Source organism: Oncorhynchus kisutch, linkage group LG25 (assembly GCF_002021735.2).
Source record: "Oncorhynchus kisutch isolate 150728-3 linkage group LG25, Okis_V2, whole genome shotgun sequence".
NCBI lineage: Eukaryota > Metazoa > Chordata > Actinopteri > Salmoniformes > Salmonidae > Oncorhynchus > Oncorhynchus kisutch.
Window position 1 is genome coordinate 19,348,327 of NC_034198.2, and position 23,858 is coordinate 19,372,184.

Sequence of the window (23,858 nt, forward strand, 5' to 3'; positions counted from 1 at the left end):
CCGTTCTTGTGATCATTTTGACCCCACGGGGTGAGATCTTGCGAGGAGCCCCAGATCGAGGGAGATTGTCAGTGGTCTAGTATGTCTTCCATTTCCTAATAATTGCTCCCACAGTTGATTTCTTCGAACCAAGCTGCTTACCTATTGCAGATTCAGTCTTCCCAGCCTGGTGCAGGTCTACAATTTTGTTTCTGGTGTCCTTTGACAGCTCTTTGGTCTTGGCCATAGTGGAGTTTGGAGTGTGACTGTTTGAGGTTGTGGACAGGTGTCTTTTATACTGATAACAAGTTCAAACAGGTGCCATTAAAAGGGGTAACGAGTGGAGGACAGAGGAGCCTCTTAAAGAAGAAGTTACAGGTCTGTGAGAGCCAGAAATCTTGCTTGTTTGTAGGTGACCAAATACTTATTTTCCACCATAATTTGCAAATAAATGTATTAAAAATCCTACAATGTGATTTTCTGGATTGTTCTCTCTCATTTTGTCTGTCATAGTTGAAGTGTACCTATGATGAAAATTACAGGCCTCTCTAATCTTTTTAAGTGGGAGAACTTGCACAATTGGTGGCTGACTAAATACTTTTTTGCCCCACTGTATCTGGCTCTGTACCAGTTCGTCAAAAGAGGACCATTGCGTTCTCCCAGTTCACCCATAACTTTGAGTGATTTTATCATCTGATATTGTGCATTTTTTTCTAAGGAAGATCTGTGGACACTGAGATTAAAGGGAAACAATAACACTCATTAAGTATAAACATTCAAGTCGAGAAGTTTGACTATAGAGGTTTATTAAAATGTACTTAAGAGCCCAAAGCTAACTACAATTGTAAAATATTAGATTTTTCCTAAGGTGGAATCCTAAGGCAGGTCACATTTTCAACATAAAAACTGAGGCCATTTCATTTAGTTTAGTAAGTTCTTGAGCACCAACATTTTCACACTGCCATATTATTCAGAGGCCCTGTGCCATTAATCTTAGACCTGTTTCTTCAGTAATCCTCTGCACTGTTTCCAGGAGCTGGTTTCCAGTTGTACTTGCACTTGTGGACTTTTAGATTGTGTCTACAGGCATAGGCATTCCCACAGTCTTTGCACACAAATGCTTTGACACCAGTGTGCACACGCTCGTGAGATTTTAGATGACCTTTCTGGCTGAACCTCTTACCACATTGATCACATTCAAATGGTTTCTCGCCTGTGTGAGTGCGCATGTGAACTTTAAGGAAATTGTACATAAACCCTTTCCCGCAAACTTTACAGTAATATGGTTTCAACCCTGTGTGAGTGACCTTGTGAATTTTAAGTGAATGATGATACCTAAAACCTTCCCCACAAATGTCACACTTGAACGGTTTCTCTCCTGTGTGAATGCGCACATGCTGATCCAGAGAAACTTTCACATAGAAGGCTTTACCACAGTGATTGCAGACATATGGCTTTGGCCCAGATGGCTGAATTGTCCCAGAGTGCAGCTTTGGGCCAGACTGCAGCTTTTCCTGAAGTGTAAGGTGACGTCTCTTGTGACTCCGGAGGGAGGAAGGCTCAAAGAAGGCTTTCTCACAGACATCACACTTGTAAGGCCTTTCACCAGTGTGCCTTATTTTATGGATCTTCAGGGTTCCGGACTGCGTGAACCTTTTACCACAAACGTCACAGCAATACAATTTCTGGCCTGTATGAGTTCTCTTGTGTCTGCTGAGATTAGCACCTTGACTAAACTTTTTTCCACAAATATCACAAGAAAAAGGTTTCTCTGCCCCATGTAGAGTCATATGGCTTTTGAGATGGCACTTTCGGCCAAAACATTTGCCACACACGTCGCAAACAAAATATTTCTCTTTCGTTTCTCCAGGATGGATGACCCCCATATGCTTTCTGAGAGCAGGTGCATCGCTGAAATGTTGGCCACATACAGTACAGCTATGATCCTTTTCTATATGACTCCTCTTATGAACAGCTAAGGTTGAAGTGGTGAAGAAAAGTTTGCCGCAGGTTTCACAGCAATACTTCCTCTCCCCTGAATGCGTAGCTTCGTGATCGACCAGTCTGCGTCTCCACTTGAAGGTCTTTGGGCAAAGAGAGCAGCTGAATGTCTTCGGTGCATCACCACTACACTTGTGCCTCTCTAGTCCCGTTTCCCCTAGAAACTTTTTTTCACAAACTGTGCACGTGACCGTTTTCTTTGTTTTGTGTCGCTTCATGTGTGACTGCAAAGCAGGTTTCTGGCGAAACACTGCGTCGCAATCGGCACAACTGAAGGGTGTCTCTCCAGAATGTGTCATGGAGTGTTCCTCAAGCCGCCTCTTCAAGCTAAAACATCTCCCACACTGCAAGCAGCTATAGGGTTTTGAATGGGTCCGAAAGTGTTTATTCAATAAACATCTCATCTTGAAATCTTTTCCACAATGAGAACAGCTGAAGGGCTGTCTGTCTCGTTTGTCTTGGTCTGTTGCAAACATGCTCTGGGGTTCAAGATCAAACTCGTCTTGTGGATGAAACTGAGGGAGCAAATCCTCATCTGATGCAGGTGAGGACAGGGGGACAAAGTCAGGTTGATCATCATGATGATTAGACTCAGAGACAGATCCCTCACCTGTAAAAGAGATGGCCATTGTTAATTTTGTTTTGGACATGAAGAAACCAGTACATACATACAATTAAGAAAAAGACATCAAAATACAACACAAAAACACTGCACACCTAAGTCATAGTAGATCTCTAAACCATCTCGGCTGTGCTACCTAACAATACTCAGAATACACTGTGTAGCAACAATTGCATAGCGAACGGCAGGGCAGAGAAGCAAACCCAGGTCGCTGGTGTGAAATGCAAACACCCTACGCATCCAGCCAGTAGGGTTAACCCACTTGGTGGCAATTGCAACGTGGAGGCCAGCATCCTGAAGTCGCCTCTTCACTGTTGACGATGAGAATGGTGTTTTGTAGGTACTATGAAGCTGCCAGTTGAGGACCTGTGAGGCGTCTGTTTCTCAAACTAGACACTAATGTACTTTGTGCTGTTCTGTGAAGGGAGTAGTACACAACGTTGTACAAGATCTTCAGTTAGCAACTTCTCACATGGAATAGCCTTCATTTCTCAGAACAAGAATAGACTGACGAGTTTCATAAGAAGGGTCTCTGTTTCTGGCCATTTTGAGAATGTAATCAAACTCAAATGCTAAAACTCCAGATACTCAACTAGTCTAAAGAAGGCCAGTTGTATTGCTTCTTTAAATCAGAACAACAGTTTCAGCTGTGCTAACAATTGCAAAAGGGTTTTCTAATGACCAATTAGCCGTTTAAAATTCTAAACTTGGAATGGAACACAGGAGTGATGGATGCTGATAATGGGCCTCTGTACGCCTACCTAGATATTCCATAAAAAAAAAAAAATGTGTAGTTTCCAGCTACAAAAGTCATTTACAACATTAACAATGTCCACACTGTATTTCTGATCAATTTGATATTATTTAAAAGGAACCATTTTATTTTGCTTTAAAAAAAATGTTTTTAAACAAGGACATTTCTAAGTGACCCCAAACTTTTGAACGGTAGTGTATGCATGTATACAGTTGAAGTCAGAAGTTTACATACACCTTAGACAAATACATTTCAACTCAGTTTCACAATTCCTGACATTTAATCCTAGTAAAAAGTCCCTGTCTTAAGTCAGTTAGGATCACCACTTTATTTTAATAATGTGAAATGTCAGAATAATAGTAGCAAAAATATATTATTTCAGCTTTTATTTCTTTCATAACATTCCCCGTGGGTCAGAAATTAACATACACTCAATTAGTATTTGGTAGCATTGCCTTTAAATTGTTTAACTTGGGTCAAACGTTTTGGGTAGCCTTCCACAACCTTCCCAGAACCAGTTGGGTGAATTGTGGCCCATTCCTCTTGACAGAGCTGGTGTAACTGAGTCAGGTTGGTAGGCCTCTTTGCTCGCACACGCTTTTTCAGTTCTGCCCACACATTTTCTATAGGTTGAGGTCAGGGCTTTGGGATGGCCACTCCAATACCTTGACTTTGTTGTCCTTAAGCCATTTTGCCACAACTTTGGAAGTATGCTTGGGGTCATTGTCCATTTGGAAGACCCATTTGCGACCAAGCTTCCTGACTGATGTCTTGAGATGTCGCTTCAATATATCCACATAATTTTCCTTCCTCATGAAGCCATCTATTTTGTTAAGTGCACCAGTCCCTTCTGCAGCAAACCACACCCACAACATGATGCTGCCGCCCCCGTGCTTCACGGTTGGGATGATGTTCTTTGGCTTGCAAGCATCCCCCTTTTAACTCCAAACATAACGATGGTCATTATGGCCAAGCAGGTCTATTTCTGTTTCATCAGACCAGAGGACATTTCTCCAAAAAGTACGATCTTCGTCCCCATGTGCAGTTGCAAACCGTAGTCTGCCTTTTTTAATGGTGGCTTTGAAGCGGTGGCTTCTTCCTTGCCGAGCGGCCTTTCAGGTTGTCGATATAGGACTTGATTTACTGTGGACATGGATACTTTTGTACCGGTTTCCTCAAGGTCATTTGCTGCTGTTCTGGGATTGACTTGCACACCACCAAAGAACGAGTCTCCTTACTGAGCGTTTTCTCAAGATGTCAAGCAAAGAGGCACGGAGTTTGACGGTAGGCCTTCAAATACATCCACGGGTACACCTCCAATTGACTCAAATTATGTAAATTAGCCTTTCAGAAGCTTCTAAAGCCATGACATCATTTTCTGTAAATTTTCCAAGCTGTTTAAAAGCACAGTCAACTTAGTGTATGTAAAAACTTCTGACCCACTGGAATTGTGATAGTGAATTATAAGTGAAATAATCTGTCTGTAAACAATTGTTGTAAAAATGACTTGTGTCATTCACAAAGTAGATGTCCTAAACGACTTGCCAAAACTATAGTTTGTTAACTAGAAATTTGTGGAGTGGTTGAAAAGCGAGTTTTAATGACTCCAACCTAACTGTATGTAAACCTCCGACTTCAACTGCATATATACATATATTTTATATAAGACAATCATGGTACCAATATTGCTTGTAATACACCAGTGCTTTCAGAAAGTATTCATACCCCTTCACTTATTCCACCTTTTGTTGTGTTACAGCCTGAATTCCAAATTGATTAAATGCATTTCTCACTAACCTACACACAATACCACATAATGACAAAGTGAAAACATGTTTGTAGATTTTTTTGCTAATTAAATACAGAAATATCCAATTTACAAAAGTATTTACATCGGAGTCAATACTTTGTAGAAGCACCTTTGCGGTGATTACAGATTTGAGTCATATTGGGTATGTCAAGGACTTTCCAGCATTGCTTTGGCTGTATGCTTGGGGTCATTGTCCTGTTGCAACATACATTTATCTCAGTCTAAGGTTTTTTGCACTGTGAAGCAGGTTCTAATCAAGGACTTTCCTGTATTTGGCTCCATTCATTGTTCCCTCTATCCTTACCAGTCTCCCAGTCCCTGCTGACACCACAGAAATGCTTGCCTTATGCTCGGAGTCTTTCACATGCCTTTTTGCAAACTCCAGTCATGTGCCTTTATCCTCAGGAGTGGCTTCCGTCTGGTCACCTTCCCATAATGCCCAGATTGGTGAAGTGGTGTAGAGACTGAAAGGTTCTCCCATCTCACCCAAGGAACTCTGTAGTTCTGTCAGTGGTAATTGGGGTTCTTGGTCACCTCCCTGACCAAAGTCCTTCTTGTCCATTGGCTCAGTTTGATCTGATGGCCAGCTGTAGGCAGAGCCTGGGTAGTTGCATATTTTTTCAATTTCCCAATGATTGAAACCACTGTGCTCTGGGAAACTTTCAACACACTAGAAATGGTTTTATACCCTTCCCCAGATAGAATTGTGATGAGGCATACAGTATATCTCGGAGATACATGGACAGTTCCGTTGTGACAACATGATTGGAGTCTATCTGTGGCCAATTCAATTGGTTGGACATGATTTAGAAAGAAAAACAACTGTCTATGTAAGTTGACAGTGGATGTCAGAGCAGAAACTACACTTGTGTGTGTGTGTGTGTGTGTGTGTGTGTGTGTGTGTGTGTGAGAGACACAGTCAAAAGTTTTAGAACACCTACTCATTCAAGGGTTTTTCTTTATTTTTACTATTTTCTACATTGTAGAATAATAGTGAAGACAGCAGCACTATGAAATAACAAAGAATCATGTAGTAACCAAGAAAATTGTTAAACAAATCTAAATATATTTTATATATTTGAGATTCTTCAAAGTAGCCACCTTTTACCTTGATGACAGCTTTGCACTCTTAGCATTCTCTCAACTAGCTTAATCTGGAATGCTTATCCAAAAGCCTTGAAGGAGTTCCCACATATGCTGAGCACCTGTTGGCTGCTTTTCCTTCACTTTGTGGTCCAATTAATCCCAAACCATCTCAATTGGGTTGAGGTCAGATGATTGTAGAGGCCAGGTCATCTGATGCACCACTCCATCACTCTCCTTCTTGATTAAATAGCCCTTACACAGCCTGGCTGTTTGTTGGATCATTGTCCTGTTGAAAAACAAATGATAGTGGGACTAATCCCAAACCAGATGGGATGCTGGTCATGCTTGTTAAGTGACGGTTTCACCAGCAAAGCACCCCACACCATCTCCTTCATGCTTCATGGTGGGAACCACACATGCAGAGATTATCCGTTCACCTACTCTGCGTCACAAAGACACAGAGGTTGGAACCATAAATCTCACATTTGGACTCATCAGATCAAAGGACAGACTTCCACCGGTCTAATGTCCATTGCTCGTGTTTCTTGGCCCAAGCAAGTCTCTTATTCTTATTGGTGTCCTTTAGTAGTAGTTTCTCTGTGGCAATTCAACCATGAAGGCCTGATTCACACAGTCTCCTCTGACCAGTTGATGTTAAGATGGGTCTGTTACTTGAACCCTGTGAAGCATTTCTTTGGGCTGCAATTTCTGAGGCTGGTAACTAATGAACTTATCCTCTGCAGCAAAGTTAACTCTGGGGTCTTCCTTTCCTGTGGTGGTCCTCATGAGAGCCAGTTTCATCATAGCGCTTGATGGTTTTTGTAATTGCACTTGAAGAAACTTTCAAGATTCTTGAAATGTTCCATATTGACTGACCTTCATGTCTTAAAGTAATGATGGACTGTCGTTTCTCTGCTTATTTGAGCTGTTCTTGCCATAATATGGACTTAGTCTTTTATCAAATAGGGTTACCTTCTGTATACCACCCCTACCTTGTCACAACACAACAGATTGGCTCAAATGCATTAGGTAGGAAATACATTCCACAAATTAACTTAACAAGGCACACCTGTTAATTGAAAGGCATTCCAGGTGACTACCTCATTGTTAAGATAATGGGCATAATGCCAACCCAGAGATGGCGCTAGTAGGGTACCTATCTATGATATATAAACAAGGGCATTATTAGTGTCTGATTAGGATGTCGTGACCTGTAACATGTAATACCTGAGTAAAGGATTATGTTTGAATTTGACCAAACTCTCCGACCTGAGTGGCGGGCTCCACCTGGTGGTGGATAAGCCTGTTAGACCAGTTCAACAGCTTCCTCACCAAATTCGCATTCCAATGAAGGAAAAGATAAAGGCTGTTGATTCAAAGGATGAACAGGGTGTCATTACGAAGGTCACCAAACCTACTAAGTCAATAAGCAACATGGTTGTGGTGGAAAAGCCTGGCAAAATAAGAGTCTGCCTCGATCCAAGTGCTCCAAACAAAGCCTTATGTAGGACAGCGTACTAAATGCCTACCATTGAATAGATATTGCCATGCCTGGAATAAGCGCAAATCTTTTCAGTTATGGATGCAAAAAATGGTTACTAGCAGGTACGTTTGGAGGAAGAGAGTAGTTACCTCACCACATTTTGGACCCACAATGGTAGATACCAGTGGACCAGGTTAGAGCCTTTGGTGATATTTCTCTGCAGCTGGTTTCACTCAAAGGCAGCATGATGCACTTCAGGGACTGCCAGGAATAGGTGTCATAGCTGATGACATCCTGGTATACAGCTGTTGTGCTACAATGGAAGAAGCAGTGCAGGACTCCCAGAGGGCTACGGCAGCAGTTCTGTACAGCGCTTAATGTCTAGACGCTCTCGCTCTCTGTTGCCAACAGCTCCCCAAGCTCCTCACACCAAAGGTCATTAGGGATGTTCAGGCACACAAACGTGCACGTCAGAACTCATCAAAACATTACTATGACTAGCATGCAAAAAATCTGCCTGTAATAAAACAAGGTCAAGCTGTCAGAGTGCTCCTGTCCCCTCATACCAGGGATGCCATATGGGGTCTTGGCACATGCATAGGGCACATCAGCGCAAGGTCCTATGAAGTGGAAGGGCCGAAAGTATGGAATGAACCGGAAGGACATACGCCCAGTTCAGGAGAGCATAGGGCACAGGAGGGCCACATGGGAAGACTGAATATCCTCTGGATGGTGTGGGCAGGACACAATGAGGAAATGGGGAAGACCCCACCAGGGCAGTTACAGTGCCTTGTGAAAGTATTCGGCCCCCTTGAACTTTGCGACCTTTTGCCACATTTCAGGCTTCAAACAAAGATATAAAACTGTATTTTTTTGTGAAGAATCAACAACACAATCATGAAGTGGAACGACATTTATTGGATATTTCAAACTTTTTTAACAAATCAAAAACTGAAAAATTGGGCGTGCAAAATTATTCAGCCCCCTTAAGTTAATACTTTATAGCGCCACCGTTTGCTGCGATTACAGCTGTAAGTCGCTTGGGGTATGTTTATCAGTTTTGCACATCGAGAGACCGAATTTTTTTCCCATTCCTCCTTGCAAAAACAGCTCGAGCTCAGTGAGGTTGGATGGAGAGCATTTGTGAACAGCAGTTTTCTGTTCTTTCCACAGATTCTCGATTGGATTCAGGTCTGGACTTTGACTTGGCCATTCTAACACCTGGATATGTTTATTTTTGAACCATTCCATTGTAGATTTTGCTTTATGTTTTGGATCATTGTCTTGTTGGAAGACAAATCTCCGTCCCAGTCTCAGGTCTTTTGCAGACTCCATCAGGTTCTTCCAGAATGGTCCTGTATTTGGCTCCATCCATCTTCCCATCAATTTTAACCATCTTCCCTGTCCCTGCTGAAGAAAAGCAGGCCCAAACCATGATGCTGCCACCACCATGGTTGACAGTGGGGATGGTGTGTTCAGGGTGATGAGCTGTGTTGCTTTTACGCCAAACATAACGTTTTGCATTGTTGCCAAAAAGTTCAATTTTGGTTTCATCTGACCAGAGCACCTTCTTCCACATGTTTGGTGTGTCTCCCAGGTGGCTTGTGGCAAACTTTAAACAACACTTTTTATGGATATCTTTAAGAAATGGCTTTCTTCTTGCCACTCTTCCATAAAGGCCAGATTTGTGCAATATACGACTGATTGTTGTCCTATGGACAGAGTCTCCCACCTCAGCTGTAGATCTCTGCAGTTCATCCAGAGTGATCATGGGCCTCTTGGCTGCATCTCTGATCAGTCTTCTCCTTGTATGAGCTGAAAGTTTAGAGGGACGGCCAGGTCTTGGTAGATTTGCAGTGGTCTGATACTCCTTCCATTTCAATAGTATCGCTTGCACAGTGCTCCTTGGGATGTTTAAAGCTTGGGAAATCTTTTTGTATCCAAATCCGGCTTTAAACTTCTTCACAACAGTATCTCGGACCTCCCTGGTGTGTTCCTTGTTCTTCATGATGCTCTCTGCGCTTTTAACGGACCTCTGAGACTATCACAGTGCAGGTGCATTTATACGGAGACTTGATTACACACAGGTGGATTGTATTTATCATCATTAGTCATTTAAGTCAACATTGGATCATTCAGAGATCCTCACTGAACTTCTGGAGAGAGTTTGCTGCACTGAAAGTAAAGGGGCTGAATAATTTTGCACGCCCAATTTTTTAGTTTTTGATTTGTTAAAAAAGTTTGAAATATCCAATAAATGTCGTTCCACTTCATGATTGTCCCACTTGTTGTTGATTCTTCACAAAAAAATACAGTTTTATATCTTTATGTTTGAAGCCTGAAATGTGGCAAAAGGTCGCAAAGTTCAAGGGGGTCGAATACTTTCGCAAGGCACTGTATATAATATTGATGTTGCACATATTAACACATATTAATCTTACGGATGGGACAGTTGTAAATCAAGCAGCGCTTTGGGTCACGATCGCAGATTTTAGAGAAACAACAAATGTCGGTATAGATAAGGGTCTTATTTTGTCTGAAAGCTTAAATTATTGTTAATATAACTGCACTGTCCAATTTACAGTAGCTATTACTGTGAAAAAATGCCATGCCATTGTTTGAGGAGAGCTCCTAACTAGAGGTCGACCGATTAATTGGACTGGCCGGTTTAATTAGGGCCGATTTCAAGTTCACAACAATCGGAAATCGGTATTTTTGGGTGCCGATTTTCCGATTAAAAAAAAAATATATTTTTATATACCTTTATTTAACTAGGCAGGTCAGTTAAGAACACACTCTTATTTTCAATGACGGCCTAGGAACGGTGGGTTAACTGCCTTGTTCAGGGGCATAACGACAGATTTTCACCTGGTCAGCTCGGGGGATCCAATTTTGCAACTTTACAGTTAACTAGTCCAACGCAATAACGACCTGCCTCTCTCTCGTTGCCCTCCATAAGGAGACTGCCTGTTACGCGAATGCAGTAAGCCAAGGTAAGTTGCTAGATAGCATTCAACTTATCTTAGAAAAAACAAAAAAAATCTATCATAATCACTAGTTAACTACACATGGTTGATGATATTAATAGATATTATCTAGCGTGTCCTGCGTTGCATATAATCTGACTGAGCATACAAGCATCTGACTGAGCGGCGGTAGGCAGAAGCAGGCGTGTAAACATTCATTCAAACAGCACTTCAGTGCGTTTTGCCAGCAGCTCTTTGTTGTGCGTCAAGTATTGTGCTGTTTATGACTTCAGGCCTATCAACTCCCGAGATGAGGCTGGTGTAACCGAAGTGAAATGGCTAGCTAGTTAGCGCGCACTAACTAGAGGGACGGAAGCTATACTGTTACACTGGCAATACTAAAGTGCCTATAAGAACACCCAATAGTCAAAGGTTAATGAAATACAAATGGTATAGAGGGAAATAGTCCTTTAATTCCTATATTATTAAAAATTCTTACCTGGGAATATTGAAGACTCATGTTAAAAGGAACCACCAGCTTTCATATGTTCTCATGTTCTGAGCAAGGAACTGAAACGTTAGCTTTCTTACATGGCACATATTGCACTTTTACTTCTCCAACACTTTGTTTTTGCATTATTTAAACCAAATTGAACATGTTTCATTATTTACTTGAGGCTAAATTGATTTTATTTATGTATTATATTAAGTTAAAATAAGTGTTCATTCAGTATTGTTGTGATTGTCATTATTACAAAAAAAAAGAAAAAAGGCCGATTAATCGGTATCGGCTTTTTTGGTCCTCCAATAACTGGTATCGGCGCTGAAAAATCATAATCGGTCGACCTCTACTCCTAACAACAAAACACTTTCACTGCAATAGGTTTGATAAACTCACATCTGAAGGTGAAATGTATACTTACATTCTGAAATCTTGCTCTGATTTATCATCCAAAGGGTCCCAGAGATAACAATTTGTTAGATAAAATCCTTTTTCATATCCTAAAAAGGTCCATATAGCATGCACGATCGATTTTGTATTTCCACTCGTTCAACTTGCAAAGAAAGGAATCTGTTTCAACCAGTCAAATCACGTTTGTAATGCATTCCTCAGAGATCCTAGAACGTAACCAGACTTCACTATATCATTAGGGATATATCCTAGTATATCCTATAGGACACCAAATTTGGTTAGAGCGCCTTCATGGCACGCCGATGACGCGGCCGGTCTTCATTTGATCGACTGTATCTTTGTCAAATAAGCACCAATCGGGGTCAAACAAAGCTAGCTAAATAACCAGAGCTGGGCATTATGGGAGCATCCGGAAACCCTGTATATATAGCAAAATGTAGGCGCTAACCTTTTGCGACAGCATGCCTTTTCCTTTTGGACAAAAATTATAATATTCAGAGTTATGTAAACTGGTTGTTTTGTAAATGTTGAAATTATAATATGGCTACTAATACTGGAGAAGCTATATCAACGTCCAAGTATACAGATTTGACGATATTCTTGCAGAAAATGTTCATTTGAATGCAAATGTCTCCTTCACGATTTGCCCAAATGTACCCATGTGACTAAATGTCATGTAGTTTGCTTATAATTCAAGTTATTTGCACACACTGCTGCCATCATGTGGACACCATCGGAATTACAACCACAGTGATGGCTCGAACTAGGACCTTTATCTTGCATTTCAAAGATTGTAGAAAAATAACTTTTTCCCCCATTGTATTTTCTTCTACCAGATCTATTGTATCATATTCTCCTACATTAAATTCACATTTCCACAAACGTCAAAGTGTTTCCTTTCAAATGGTACCAATAATATGCATATCCTTGCTTCAGGGCCTGAGCTACAGGCAGTTAGATTTGGTATGTAATTTTAGGCGAAAATTGAAGAAAGGGGGCTATCCCCCGTTACACATGAAACGGAAATGTTGATTCAACTGTCACTGTGTGCTCCTTCTATGGTACTAGGGACATAACCACCATTAGCAAAATACGTTACATACTCACTCCTTTGTGGTTTTTCTTCCGTCCTCCCTCCTGCCAGACGGAGAGGCCTGTTTAGAGCGATTTTCTCCACCACTCTCACTTCCGATTCGACCACGTACGTTAACAGTGCTATTTTCTCTATCGAGGTTTTACTCAACACCTCCATGAATGATGCAAACTTTCTCTGAAAGATGAAGAGTAAATTGAACTTAGTGATACCGTTACTGAAAATTCAAAACACACTCACTGCCTCATCGTTACTGCCTGAAGCTTTTAATAAATTACAGTTAATTGACGAACTCACCGTGTTGGTTTTATTCACGCGTGTCATTTCTCTCTTTAGCAAACTATTCTCTTCATTTTCCATAACAGCAACAAAGCACTCGTCTAGGAGTCTCGACACCTCCCTTACTGCTGATTCAACGAATATATCCATAATAGTACATAATTGTGTCTGAAAAACCTCGTTGCTCGACATGGTTGTTAGCGCTGCTCTGAAGCCAAGCCAGCAATAATATTTTACTACTTCCGGGTCACCGATATTTTTTTTTTCTTCTATGGAATTATGGCGGTCCGCAACAACGTTAGAGGTGCAAGCCGCCAGCTACTGGATGGGGTGAAAACGGATCAACCGTAACAACATATTAGGGAGAAGTGAAGAATAAAATATACGTTAAAAAAAAGAAGAAAAAAATAATATATATATATACTTATAATATTCCAAACAAAAACAAAAAACAAAAAAAACTCCTTCAGTCAGATTAATATATTTAGGCTGTGAAGACATCAGTAAGGTTTTTAATCAAGTCAACACTCACCAGGCTGCAGTGCCAGAGGTATTCAAGGGCCTGTTCTCAGAGCATGCGCAGAACAGCTGGCAGGCATATGCATTGTCATTTTCAACCTCTCCCTGACCCAGTCTGTAATCCCCACGTCTCAAGATGACCACCATCCTTCCTGTTTCCAAGAACTCTAAGGCTACCTGCCGCAATGACTACCGCCCTGTAGCACTCACATCTGTAATCATGAAGTGCTTTGAAAGGCTGGTTATGGCACACATCAATTCCTTCCTCCTAGACACCCTAGACCCACTCCAATTTGCATACCACCCCAACAGATCCATAGACAACACAATCTCAATTCCACTCCACACTGGCCTCACCCACCTAGATAAGAAGAATAGCTATGTAAGAATGCTGTTCATTGACCACAGCTCAGCGTTCAACACCATAGCCCCCACCAGACTCGTCACCAAGCTTTGGACCCTGATACTGAACACCTCCCTCTGCAACTGCATCCTGGACTTCCTGATGGGCCGAACCCAGGTGGGGAGAGTAGACAACATCACCTCCGCCACACTGACCCTCAACACGGGGGCCCCACATGGGTATGTGCTTAGTTCTCTCCTGTATTCCCTGTTGACCCACAACTTATTATTATTATTATTTTCCATTGAAACATGACCATTGATATGTTCACATTCAATCCCATTCAAAAAATAGCTTCTTTTTTTTCTCACCCTCCTCAACCCATTTTGCTCGAGATGTAATAAAGGCTCCTTTAGCTAAATCAATGTACATTTGATCTGGTTCTATTCAAGATGTATTCAACTCTGTTTCATCCTCTGCTGAAAGGTTATCCTTTTCTAAGAGAACATTCAATTTATTCATAAGCTCATCTTCTTTCAAACCTTTCTGCTTCTTTAGTTCCTCACTGCGTATAATGGCGATACATCTTACATTGAAGTTAAATATTTCCCAGTTACTTTCATGCTTTGGTTCTAAGTCATTTAAGTTAAACGAGTCTATGATCAAGTTCTTTATGTTCTTGTTAAAGACTGGATCATTTAGGAGTGAATTATTACGTTTCCAGTATCCTCGAATACCACTGGATTTTTCAGAACATTCTATCTTCAATAATGTAATTTTATGATCAGTCAATGGAGCATGTTTATGATTTACTTTATGTACATACTGTAAAAGAGAAATGAGAAACAGATCAATTCTGGATCTGACCGTCATTGACCTATTACACCAGGAGTATTCGTTTAAGTTCATATTAAAGAAGCGCCATGTATCGATCACTGTCAGTTTATTGCAAAATGAGGTGATGATGTCACTATTCTGAGATCTTTGACCTATTTTAGGTGGAAATCTATCCAAAGAGTTATCAGGTGTTTCATTAAAGTCTCCAGCTATTATAAGCCATGCATGTGTATACTTGTTTTGCAGCTCAGTAAGCTTATCAGCAAGATCAGAAAATAAAGTCTTATTTGAGGTGTAAGAGTTGTACCCATATACATTGCATATAATAAAGAAAGCTTTACCTAGTTTTGAGATCATTATAACCCATCTCCCATCTTTGGACATACAAGACTGAAATATCACCTCTAAACTTATGAAGCAGTATCATAGTACAAGCTGAGTGGTTAGTCCAGTGACTATAATAAACATTATTTCCTCATGGTGATTTCCAAGAACTAGCATTTGAATCGCAAGAGTGAGACTCCTGGAGTAAAATGAAATCTGCATTAGAATGTTTACAAAAGAAAAAAAGTGCTTTTCTTTTATGTTTTTCGTAAACCCCTGGCATTTAGAGATACAATAATGAGTGCACTGATTTCAAAATGTTGCATAACCAGACAAAATAAGACAAATACAGTGTAGTGACATTAATAACTGGTTAACGAGTTCAGATTCAGATTTATGAACCTGGTGATATAAAACATGGGTGAATGTAAAAATGGCAATCGATGAATAAACTCAAGTAATTTAGCTAACTCTTAACGTTTTCATTTGACCTAGAAAGAATAGGATATCAATTTGAAATTAGTGGAGCTACAGTAGGAGTCGGAAGTTTACATACACCTTAGCCAAATACATTTAAACTCAGTGTTTCACAACACCTGACGTTTAATCCTAGTAAAAATTCCCCGTCTTAGGTCAGTTAGGATCAACACTTTATTTTAAGAATGTGAAATGTCAGAATAATAGTGGAGAGAATGATTTATTTCAGATTTTATTTATATCATCACATTCCCAGTGGGTCAGAAGTTTAACTTGGGTCAAACATTTCAGGCAGCCTTCCACAAGCTTCCCACAATAGGTTGGATGAATTTTGGTCCATTCCTCCTGACAGATCTGGTATAACGGATTTATGTTTGTAGGCTTCCTTGCTCGCACACGCTTTTTCAGTTCTGCCCACACATTTTCTATAGGATTGAGGTCAGGGCTTGTGATGGCCACTCCAATACTTAGACCTTGTTGTCCTTAATTAAGCCATTTTGCCACAACTTTGGAAGTATGCTTGGGGTCATTGTCCATTTGGAAGACCCATTTGCAACCAAGCTTTAACTTTCTGACTGTCATCAGACCAGAGGACAAAAAGTACGATCTTTGTCCCCATCTTTTTTTATTGCGGTTTTGGAGCAGTGGCTTCTTCCTTGCTTTAACCCAAGTTAAACAATTTAAAGACAATGCTACCAAATACTAATTGAGTGTATGTAACCCCCCCCCCCCCTTGGGGAATGTGATGAAAGAAATAAAAGCTGAAATAAATCATTCTCTCTATTATTCTGACATTTCATATTCTTAAAATAAAGTGGTGATCATAACTGACCTAAGACAGGGAATTTTTACTAGGATTAAATGTCAGGAATTGTGAAAAACTGAGTTTAAATGTATTTGGCTAAGGTGTATGTAAACGTCCAACTTCAAGTGTATATAGTTAACTATGAGCAATTAAAATATACAGTGCCTTCAGAAAGTATTCATACCCCTTGACTTATTCCACATTTAGTTATGTTACAGCAAATTTTTGCACATTTATTGACAATGAAATACAAAAATATATAATTACATATAGTATTCAGACCCCGTGTGTCACGCCCTGACCTTAGTTATCTATGTTCTATGTATTATTTCGTCAGGTCAGGGTCTGACGAGGGTGGGTATGTGTGTTTTTATCCTGTCTAGGGTTTTTGTAATTCAATGGGTTTTTGTATGTCTAGGTAATGTAGGTCTATGGTGGCCTGAATTGGTTCCCAATCAGAGGCAGCGGTTTATCGTTGTCTCTGATTGGGGATCCTATTTAGGTTGTCATTTTCCATTTTGTGGGTTATTGTCTGTGTAGTAGGATGTCAGCACTCGGTCTATATAGCGTCACGTTTGTGTTAGTTTGTTTAGTGTTCTTTCTTTTTTTTAAAGAAGAATGTATTCATTTCACGCTGCGCCTTGGTCTCCTCAATACGACAAACGTGACACCGTGTCTTTTTCCACATTTTGTTAGAATACAGCCTTATTCTAACTCCCTGATTCTTCCCTTAAATGAGGCGTTATTCTGTAACGATGTGCGCTCGGGTCCGAGTCGGGAAGCAAGTTCAGGGAGAGAGTGTTTTAATAAGTAAACGCAACATAATACAAAACAATAAACACTAACAGCACACAGACAAGAAACAGACACAATAACGCCTGGGGAAAAAAACAAAGAGAGTGACATATATAGGAAAGGTTATCAGGGAAGTGATGGAGTCCAGTTGAGTCTGATGACGCGCAGGTGCGCGTAACAATGGTGACAGGTGTGCGCCATAACGAGCAGCCTGGTGACCTAGAGGCCAGAGAGGGAGCACACATAGCACCAGCTGTCGTATAGTAATGAACGTGTTGTGTCGGGATGCCATAGACAGGCAGCATTTCTCAGCCAGTTGAAATCATGAATCAGCATAATTTTTATGGACGTATACAAATAACTATCAATAGAAAACAGGTAAAACTAAACGAAGTGCAGCTAGTTTGCAATCTTTCCAGCTTCAGTTTGAAGTGGTTGTGTTAGCTATGTTGTTGGCTAGCTCCTTTGAACAACAGTATCCTGACTAGAGAGCACATTTTCTATGCCAGGTGAAATTGCGCATTGTTATGGATGTATCCAAATACATGTCATTAGAAAACAGCTTAATCAAATGCAAATGCAGCTCTTTGTTGTTATTCGGGCTGCACTGTTTGACCTGACTGTGAGTTAGCTGTGGTTGGCTAGCTAGCTAGTATGACAATAGAACATTTAGAATGAGTCGCGTCCATAGATACAGAACAAAAAGACTTGGCGACTGGGTCACATCTCTGGCAACCGATCCATAGAACGAAGTACCATCTGGCTTGGGTAGCAACCCTAGATTTGTGTCGGAACTATATCTTGTGGAAGGATGAAATTGTATGAATAAATTCATCAAAATAAAGTCTATGAAAATATGTCAATTATTATTTGAATATGTTGGTAACTCATTGTATAAGTGTCACACCCAGATCTGTTTCACCTGTCTTTGTACTGTCTCCACCCCCTTCCAGGTGTCGCCCATCTTCCCCATTATCCCCAGTGTACTTATACCTGTGTTCTCTGTTTGTTGCCAGTTCATTTTGTTTCATCAAGCCTACCAGTGTTTTTTCCTGTGCTCCTGTCTGTCTCTAGTTCCTGTTTTCTAGCTTTCCCGGTTTTTGACCATTCTACCTGCCTTGACCCTGTGCCTGACTGTCGTTCTGTACCTTGTTACACCACCCTGGTTTACTGACCTCTGCCTGCCTACCCTTCTGTACCTTTCGGACTCTGCTCTGGACTACTGACCTCTGCCTGCCCTTGACCTGTCGTTTGCCTGCCCCCCTGTTTTTGTAATAAACTTTTGTTACTTCGAAACTGTTTGCATCTGGGTCTTCTCCTGAGCCTTGACAAAAAGTGATAATGCCCTCAAAGCTGATGTTTAGAGGATATATTGACACAGTTTGCTAGACTTCGTCTCGGGCCTAACAACACCCGTGCCAATGTCCTCCAAACACCGGCTTTTTGGACATTATCACTTAATTATAATCTTACTTCAAGATTAAAGATGTAATCTGTAAAGAAAACAACAATCACTGTATGATGCTGAAAATAGTGAAAAGGGAGTCATGTTCTCAAAGACACATCATCTGATGGAACAGACATTGACATTGTGAGAAAAGGGACAATGCTTGTATTTTCCTCATGTCTTATAGTCAAATAATAAAAGCACTCGTTGTCAGTATCAGATCTGTTAGCTACTCTAGGCCTAGTAGTAAACCTAGCCCGCTGGTGTTAAAGGCTTGGTGTAGACAAAGGTTTGGGCAATCATTGCACTGGGCACAGATGTCAGTTCAACGCTAAGTTTTGATTTACATTTGGTTGAGTTGTCAACTAATGTGAATTCAACAAAAAATAAATAAAAAATATCACCATGTCATTGAATGTAGGTAAAAAATTGAGTTAAAAAAAAAAAAAGATCTTACGTTGATTACTTTTTTCAATTCCAATGTGTTTTTTACATTGATTCAACGTCATCACATTGACATTTTGGGTTGAAATGACGTAGAAACAATGTTGATTCAACCTGTTTGAATCAGGTTATCAAGATAGTGTTAAAAAAAACAGGTCTTTAAATATTGATAATTGATTTTATTTTACCTTTATTTAACTAGGCAAGTCAGTTAAGAACAAATTCTTATTTACAATGACGGCCTATCAAAAGGAAAAAGGCCTCCTGCGGGGACGGGGGCTGGGATTAAAAATGAAAAATGAAAATAAAATATAGGGAAAAACACACATCATGACAAGAGAGACAACACAACACTACATAAAGAGACACCAAAGACAACAAAAAAGCAAAGCAGCAACACAGCATGGTAGCAACACAACATGACAACATGGTAGCAACACAACATGACAACAACATGGTAGCAACACAACATGGTAGCAGCACAAAACATGGTACAAACATTATCGGGCACAGACAACAGCACAAAGGGCAAGAAGGTAGAGACAACAATACATCACACAAAGCAGCCACAACTGTCAGTAAAAGTGTCCATGATTGAGTCTTTGAGGGAAGAGATTGAGATAAAACTGTTTGAGTGTTTGTTGCAGCTCGTTCCAGTCGCTAGTTGCAGCGAACTGAAAAGATGAGCTTGGGGACCTTTAACAGAATGTGACTGGCAGAACGGGTTTTGTATATGGAGGATGAGGGCTACAGTAGATATCTCAGACAGGAGGGAGTGAGGCCTAAGAGGGTTTTTATAAATAAGCATCAACCAGTTGGTCTTGTGACAGGTATATGGAGATGACCAGTTTACAGAGGAGTATAGAGTGCAGTGATTATTTTTATTTTACCAGGCAAGTCAGTTAAGAACAAATTCTTATTTACAATGACGGCCTAGGAACAGTGGGTTAACTGCCTTGTTCAGGGGTAGAACAACAGATTTTTATCTTGTCAGCTCGGGGATTCGATCTTGCAACCTTTCGGTTACTGGCCCAACGCTCTAACCACTAGGCTACTTGCTGCCCAGGTAGCCTATAAGGAGCATTGGTGGCAAATCTGATGGATGAATGGTAAAGAACATCTAGCCACTCGAGAGCACCCTTTCCTGCCTTTCTATAAATTACATCTCCATAATCTAGCATGGGTAGGATGGTCATCTGAATCAGGGTTAGTTTGGCAGCTGGGGTGAAAGAGGGGCGATTACGATAGAGGAAACAAGTCTACATTTAACTTTAGCCTACAGCTTTGATATGTGCTGATAGAAGGACAGTGTACTGTCTAGCCATACTCCCAAGTACTTGTATGAGGTGTCTACCTCAAGCTCTAAACCCTCAGAGGTAGTAATCACACATGTAGGGAGAGGGGCATTCTTCTTACCAAACCACATGACCTTTGTTTTGGAGGTGTTCAGACCAAGGATAAGGGCAGAGAAAGCTTGTTGGACACTAAGAAAGCTTTGTTGTAGAGCGTTTAACACAATATCCGGGGAGGGGCCAGCTGAGTATGACTGTATCATCTGCATATAAATAGATGAGAGAGCCTCCTACTGCCTGAGCTATGTTGTTGATGTAAATTGAGAAGAGCGTGGGGACTAGGATCGAGCCTTGGGGTACTCCCTTGGTGACAGGCAGTGGCTGAGACAGCAGATGTTCTGACTTTATGCACTGCACTCTTTGAGAGAGGTAGTTAGCAAACCAGTCTAAAGACCCCTTAGAGACACCAATACTCCTTAGCCGGCCCACAGGAATGAAATGGTCTACCATATCAAAAGCTTTGGCCAATACAATAAAAATAGCAGCACAGCACAACATTGCTTAGAATCAAGGGCAATGATGACATCATTGAGGACCTTTAAGGTTGAAATGACACATCCATAAACTGAACGGAAAACAGATTACATACCAGAGAGAATACTATAGACATCAAGAAAGCCAGTCAGTTGATTATTGACAAGTTATTCCAACACTTTTGATAAACAGGGCAAAATAGAAATAGGCCTATAACAGTTCAGGTTGATCTCCCCCTTTACATAAAGGATGAACTGTGGCTGCCTTCCAAGCAATGGGAATGGGTGATCACCTCCCTCCCCCACAGCCCAGTCCTGAGGGGTAGTATAAAGGTGTCTCTCCTGCACTGTGTCATTCATGGCTGATATCACATATCACTTTAGGACAATCACTTCAGCACTGTTCTATTATGATCTACATATTACACAGACCAGAGTGGAATGACGAATGAATGGGGAGAGACTGTAAATGTGTGATTTGTCTTTAGTTGTCATTGCATCCAACTGCGCAGTATATCTGATTCAGTAATTCAATGCTTTCACCGGTAATTGACACTAATTCCAAAGTCACAAAATAACTAAATATGCATGATAATGTAATTCCCCATACATGGTTGACTCTCACTCATGAAAAATGGACAAGTGAATTATACAACCTTTATTGCATACTATAAAACATACATAATTCCACCATCCTTACATGACATAGCATATGTAAATAACTCAGATCAAAACTATTTGGAATGTCCAGCTGAGCACTCAAATACGTTTTTACATTTCAAAATCTCAGCGAGTTGCATTTAGGAGGTAGACAAAAGACTTAGATATGAGATTATAATGATGACAGAACTATGCGAGTTTGTATTTTGAATTTCGTGGTCGCACATTCAGATTCGTGGTTGCAAGTATGATTTGCAAATGTGTAATGCAATTTCATGATGTGTGAAAGATTTAACTATGGTCACAAACTTGTAACTTGACATTTGAATAAATTCAATAAGATTTGCAAACGACACAAGAGGTATGTGGCAGGGTCTACAGTCAATCATGGACTACAAAAAGAAAACCAGCCCCATCGCGGACCAGGACGTCTTGCTCCCAGACAGACTAAACAACATCTTTGCTCACTTTGAAGACATGGCCCGCTACCAAAACTTGCGAACTCTCTCCTTCACTGCAGCCGTTGTGAGTAAAACATTTAAACGTGTTAACCCTCGCAAGGCTGCAGGCCCAGACGGCATCCCCAGCCGCGTGCTCAGAGCATGCGCAGACCAGCTGGCTGGTGTGTTTACAGACATATTCAATCAATCCTTATCCCAGTCTGCTGTTCCCACATGCTTCAAGAGGGCCACCATTGTTCCTGTTCCCAAGACAGCTAAGGTAACTTAGCTAAACGACTACCGCCCTGTAGCACTCACTTCCGTCATCATGAAGTGCTTTGAGAGACTAGTCAAGGACCATATCACCTCCACCCTACCTGACACACTAGACCCAATCCAATTTGCTTACCGCCCCAATCGGTCCACAGACGACCACAATCGCAACCACACTGCACACTGCCCTAACCCATCTGGACAAGAGGAATACCTATGTGAGAATGCTGTTCATCGACTACAGCTCAGCATTTATTAACACCATAGTACCCTCCAAACTCGTCATCAAGCTCGAGACCCTGGGTCTCGACCCCGACCCTGTGCAACTGGGTACTGGACTTCCTGACGGGCCGCCCCCAGGTGGTGAGGGTAGGTAACAACATCTCCACCCCGCTGATCCTCAACACTGGGGCCCCAAAAGGGTTCGTTCTGAGTCCTCTCCTGTACTCCCTGTTCACCCACGAATGCGTGGCCATGCACGCCTCCAACTCAATCATCAAGTTTGCAGACGACACTAGTGGTAGGCTTGATTACCAACAACGACGAGACGGCCTACAGGGAGGAGGTAAGGGCCCTCGGAGTGTGGTGTCAGGAAAATAACCTCACACTCAACGTCAACAAAACAAAGGAGATGATTGTGGACTTCAGGAAACAGCAGGGGGCGCAGCCCCTATCCACATCGACGGGACAGTAGTGGAGAGGGTAGTAAGTTTTAAGTTCCTCAGCGTACACATCACGGACAACCTGAATTGGTCCACCCACACAGACAGAGTGGTGAAGAAGGCGCAGCAGCGCCTCTTCAACCTCAGGAGGCTGAAGAAATTTGGCTTGTCACCAAAAGCACTCACAAACTTTTAAAGATGCACAATCGAGAGCATCCTGTTGGGCTGTATCACCGCCTGGTACGGCAACTGCTCCGCCCACAACAGTAAAGCTCTCCAGAGGGTAGTGAGGTTTGCACAACGCATCATCGGGGGCAAACTACCTGCCCTCCAGGACACCTACACCACCCGATGTCACAGGAAGGCCATAAAGATCATCAAGGACAACAACCAACCGAGCCACTGCCTGTTCACCCCGCTATCATCCAGAAGGCGAGGTCAGTACAGGTGCATCAAAGCAGGGGCCTAGAGACTGAAAAACAGCTACTATCTCAAGGCCATCAGACTGTTAAACAGCCACCACTAACATTGAGTGGCTGCTGCCAACATACTGACTCAAGTCCAGCCACTTTAATAATGGAAAAATTGATGTCAAAAAATGTATCACTAGCCACTTTACACAATGCTACTTAATATAATGTTTACATACCATACATTACTCATCTCATATGTATATACTGTACTCGATACCATCTACTGCATCTTGTCTATGCCGTTCTGTACCATCACTCATTCATATATTTTTATGTACATATTCTTCATCCCTTTACACTTGTGTGTATAAGGTAGTTGTTGTGGAATTGTTAGGTTAGATTACGCGTTGGTTATTACAGCATTGTCGGAACTAGAAGCACAAGCATTTCGCTACACTCGCATTAACATCTGCTAACCATGTGTATGTGACAAATAAATTTGATTTGGTTCAAGTTGTATCTTCATGTCTCTAACTTGGCTCTCACTCCCTCTGACCCCTAAGCCCTCCCCTGACCTCCCATTGGCCCAGGGCCTCCTAGAAAACCGT

The 23,858-nt window shown here is 41.3% G+C and overlaps 1 protein-coding gene across 1 annotated transcript; it reads right to left on the bottom strand.

Annotated features, from left to right (window-relative positions):
* Positions 1–764: 764 nt before the first annotated feature.
* Positions 765–13,255, bottom strand: LOC109870385 (gastrula zinc finger protein XlCGF57.1). Its single transcript, XM_020460873.2, has 3 exons — positions 13,005–13,255; positions 12,722–12,884; positions 765–2,590 (listed from the first exon to the last, which is right to left on the bottom strand). The coding sequence occupies exons 1-3, from the start codon at positions 13,176–13,178 to the stop codon at positions 987–989; spliced, it is 1,941 nt and encodes a 646-aa protein (XP_020316462.1). The 5' UTR covers positions 13,179–13,255; the 3' UTR covers positions 765–986.
* Between the last annotated feature and the right edge of the window lie 10,603 nt (positions 13,256–23,858).

What these genes read in the sequence shown, in the direction of transcription:
- LOC109870385 (XM_020460873.2), bottom strand. Translation starts at nt 13,178, where the DNA reads ATGTCGAGCAACGAGGTTTTTCAGACACAATTATGTACTATTATGGAT. An exon ending in GCGTGAATAAAACCAACACG is followed by an intron (nt 12,885 to 13,004) that starts GTGAGTTCGTCA and finishes TTCATCTTTCAG; the next exon opens with AGAAAGTTTGCATCATTCAT. An exon ending in GGAAGAAAAACCACAAAGGA is followed by an intron (nt 2,591 to 12,721) that starts GTGAGTATGTAA and finishes TCTCTTTTACAG; the next exon opens with GTGAGGGATCTGTCTCTGAG.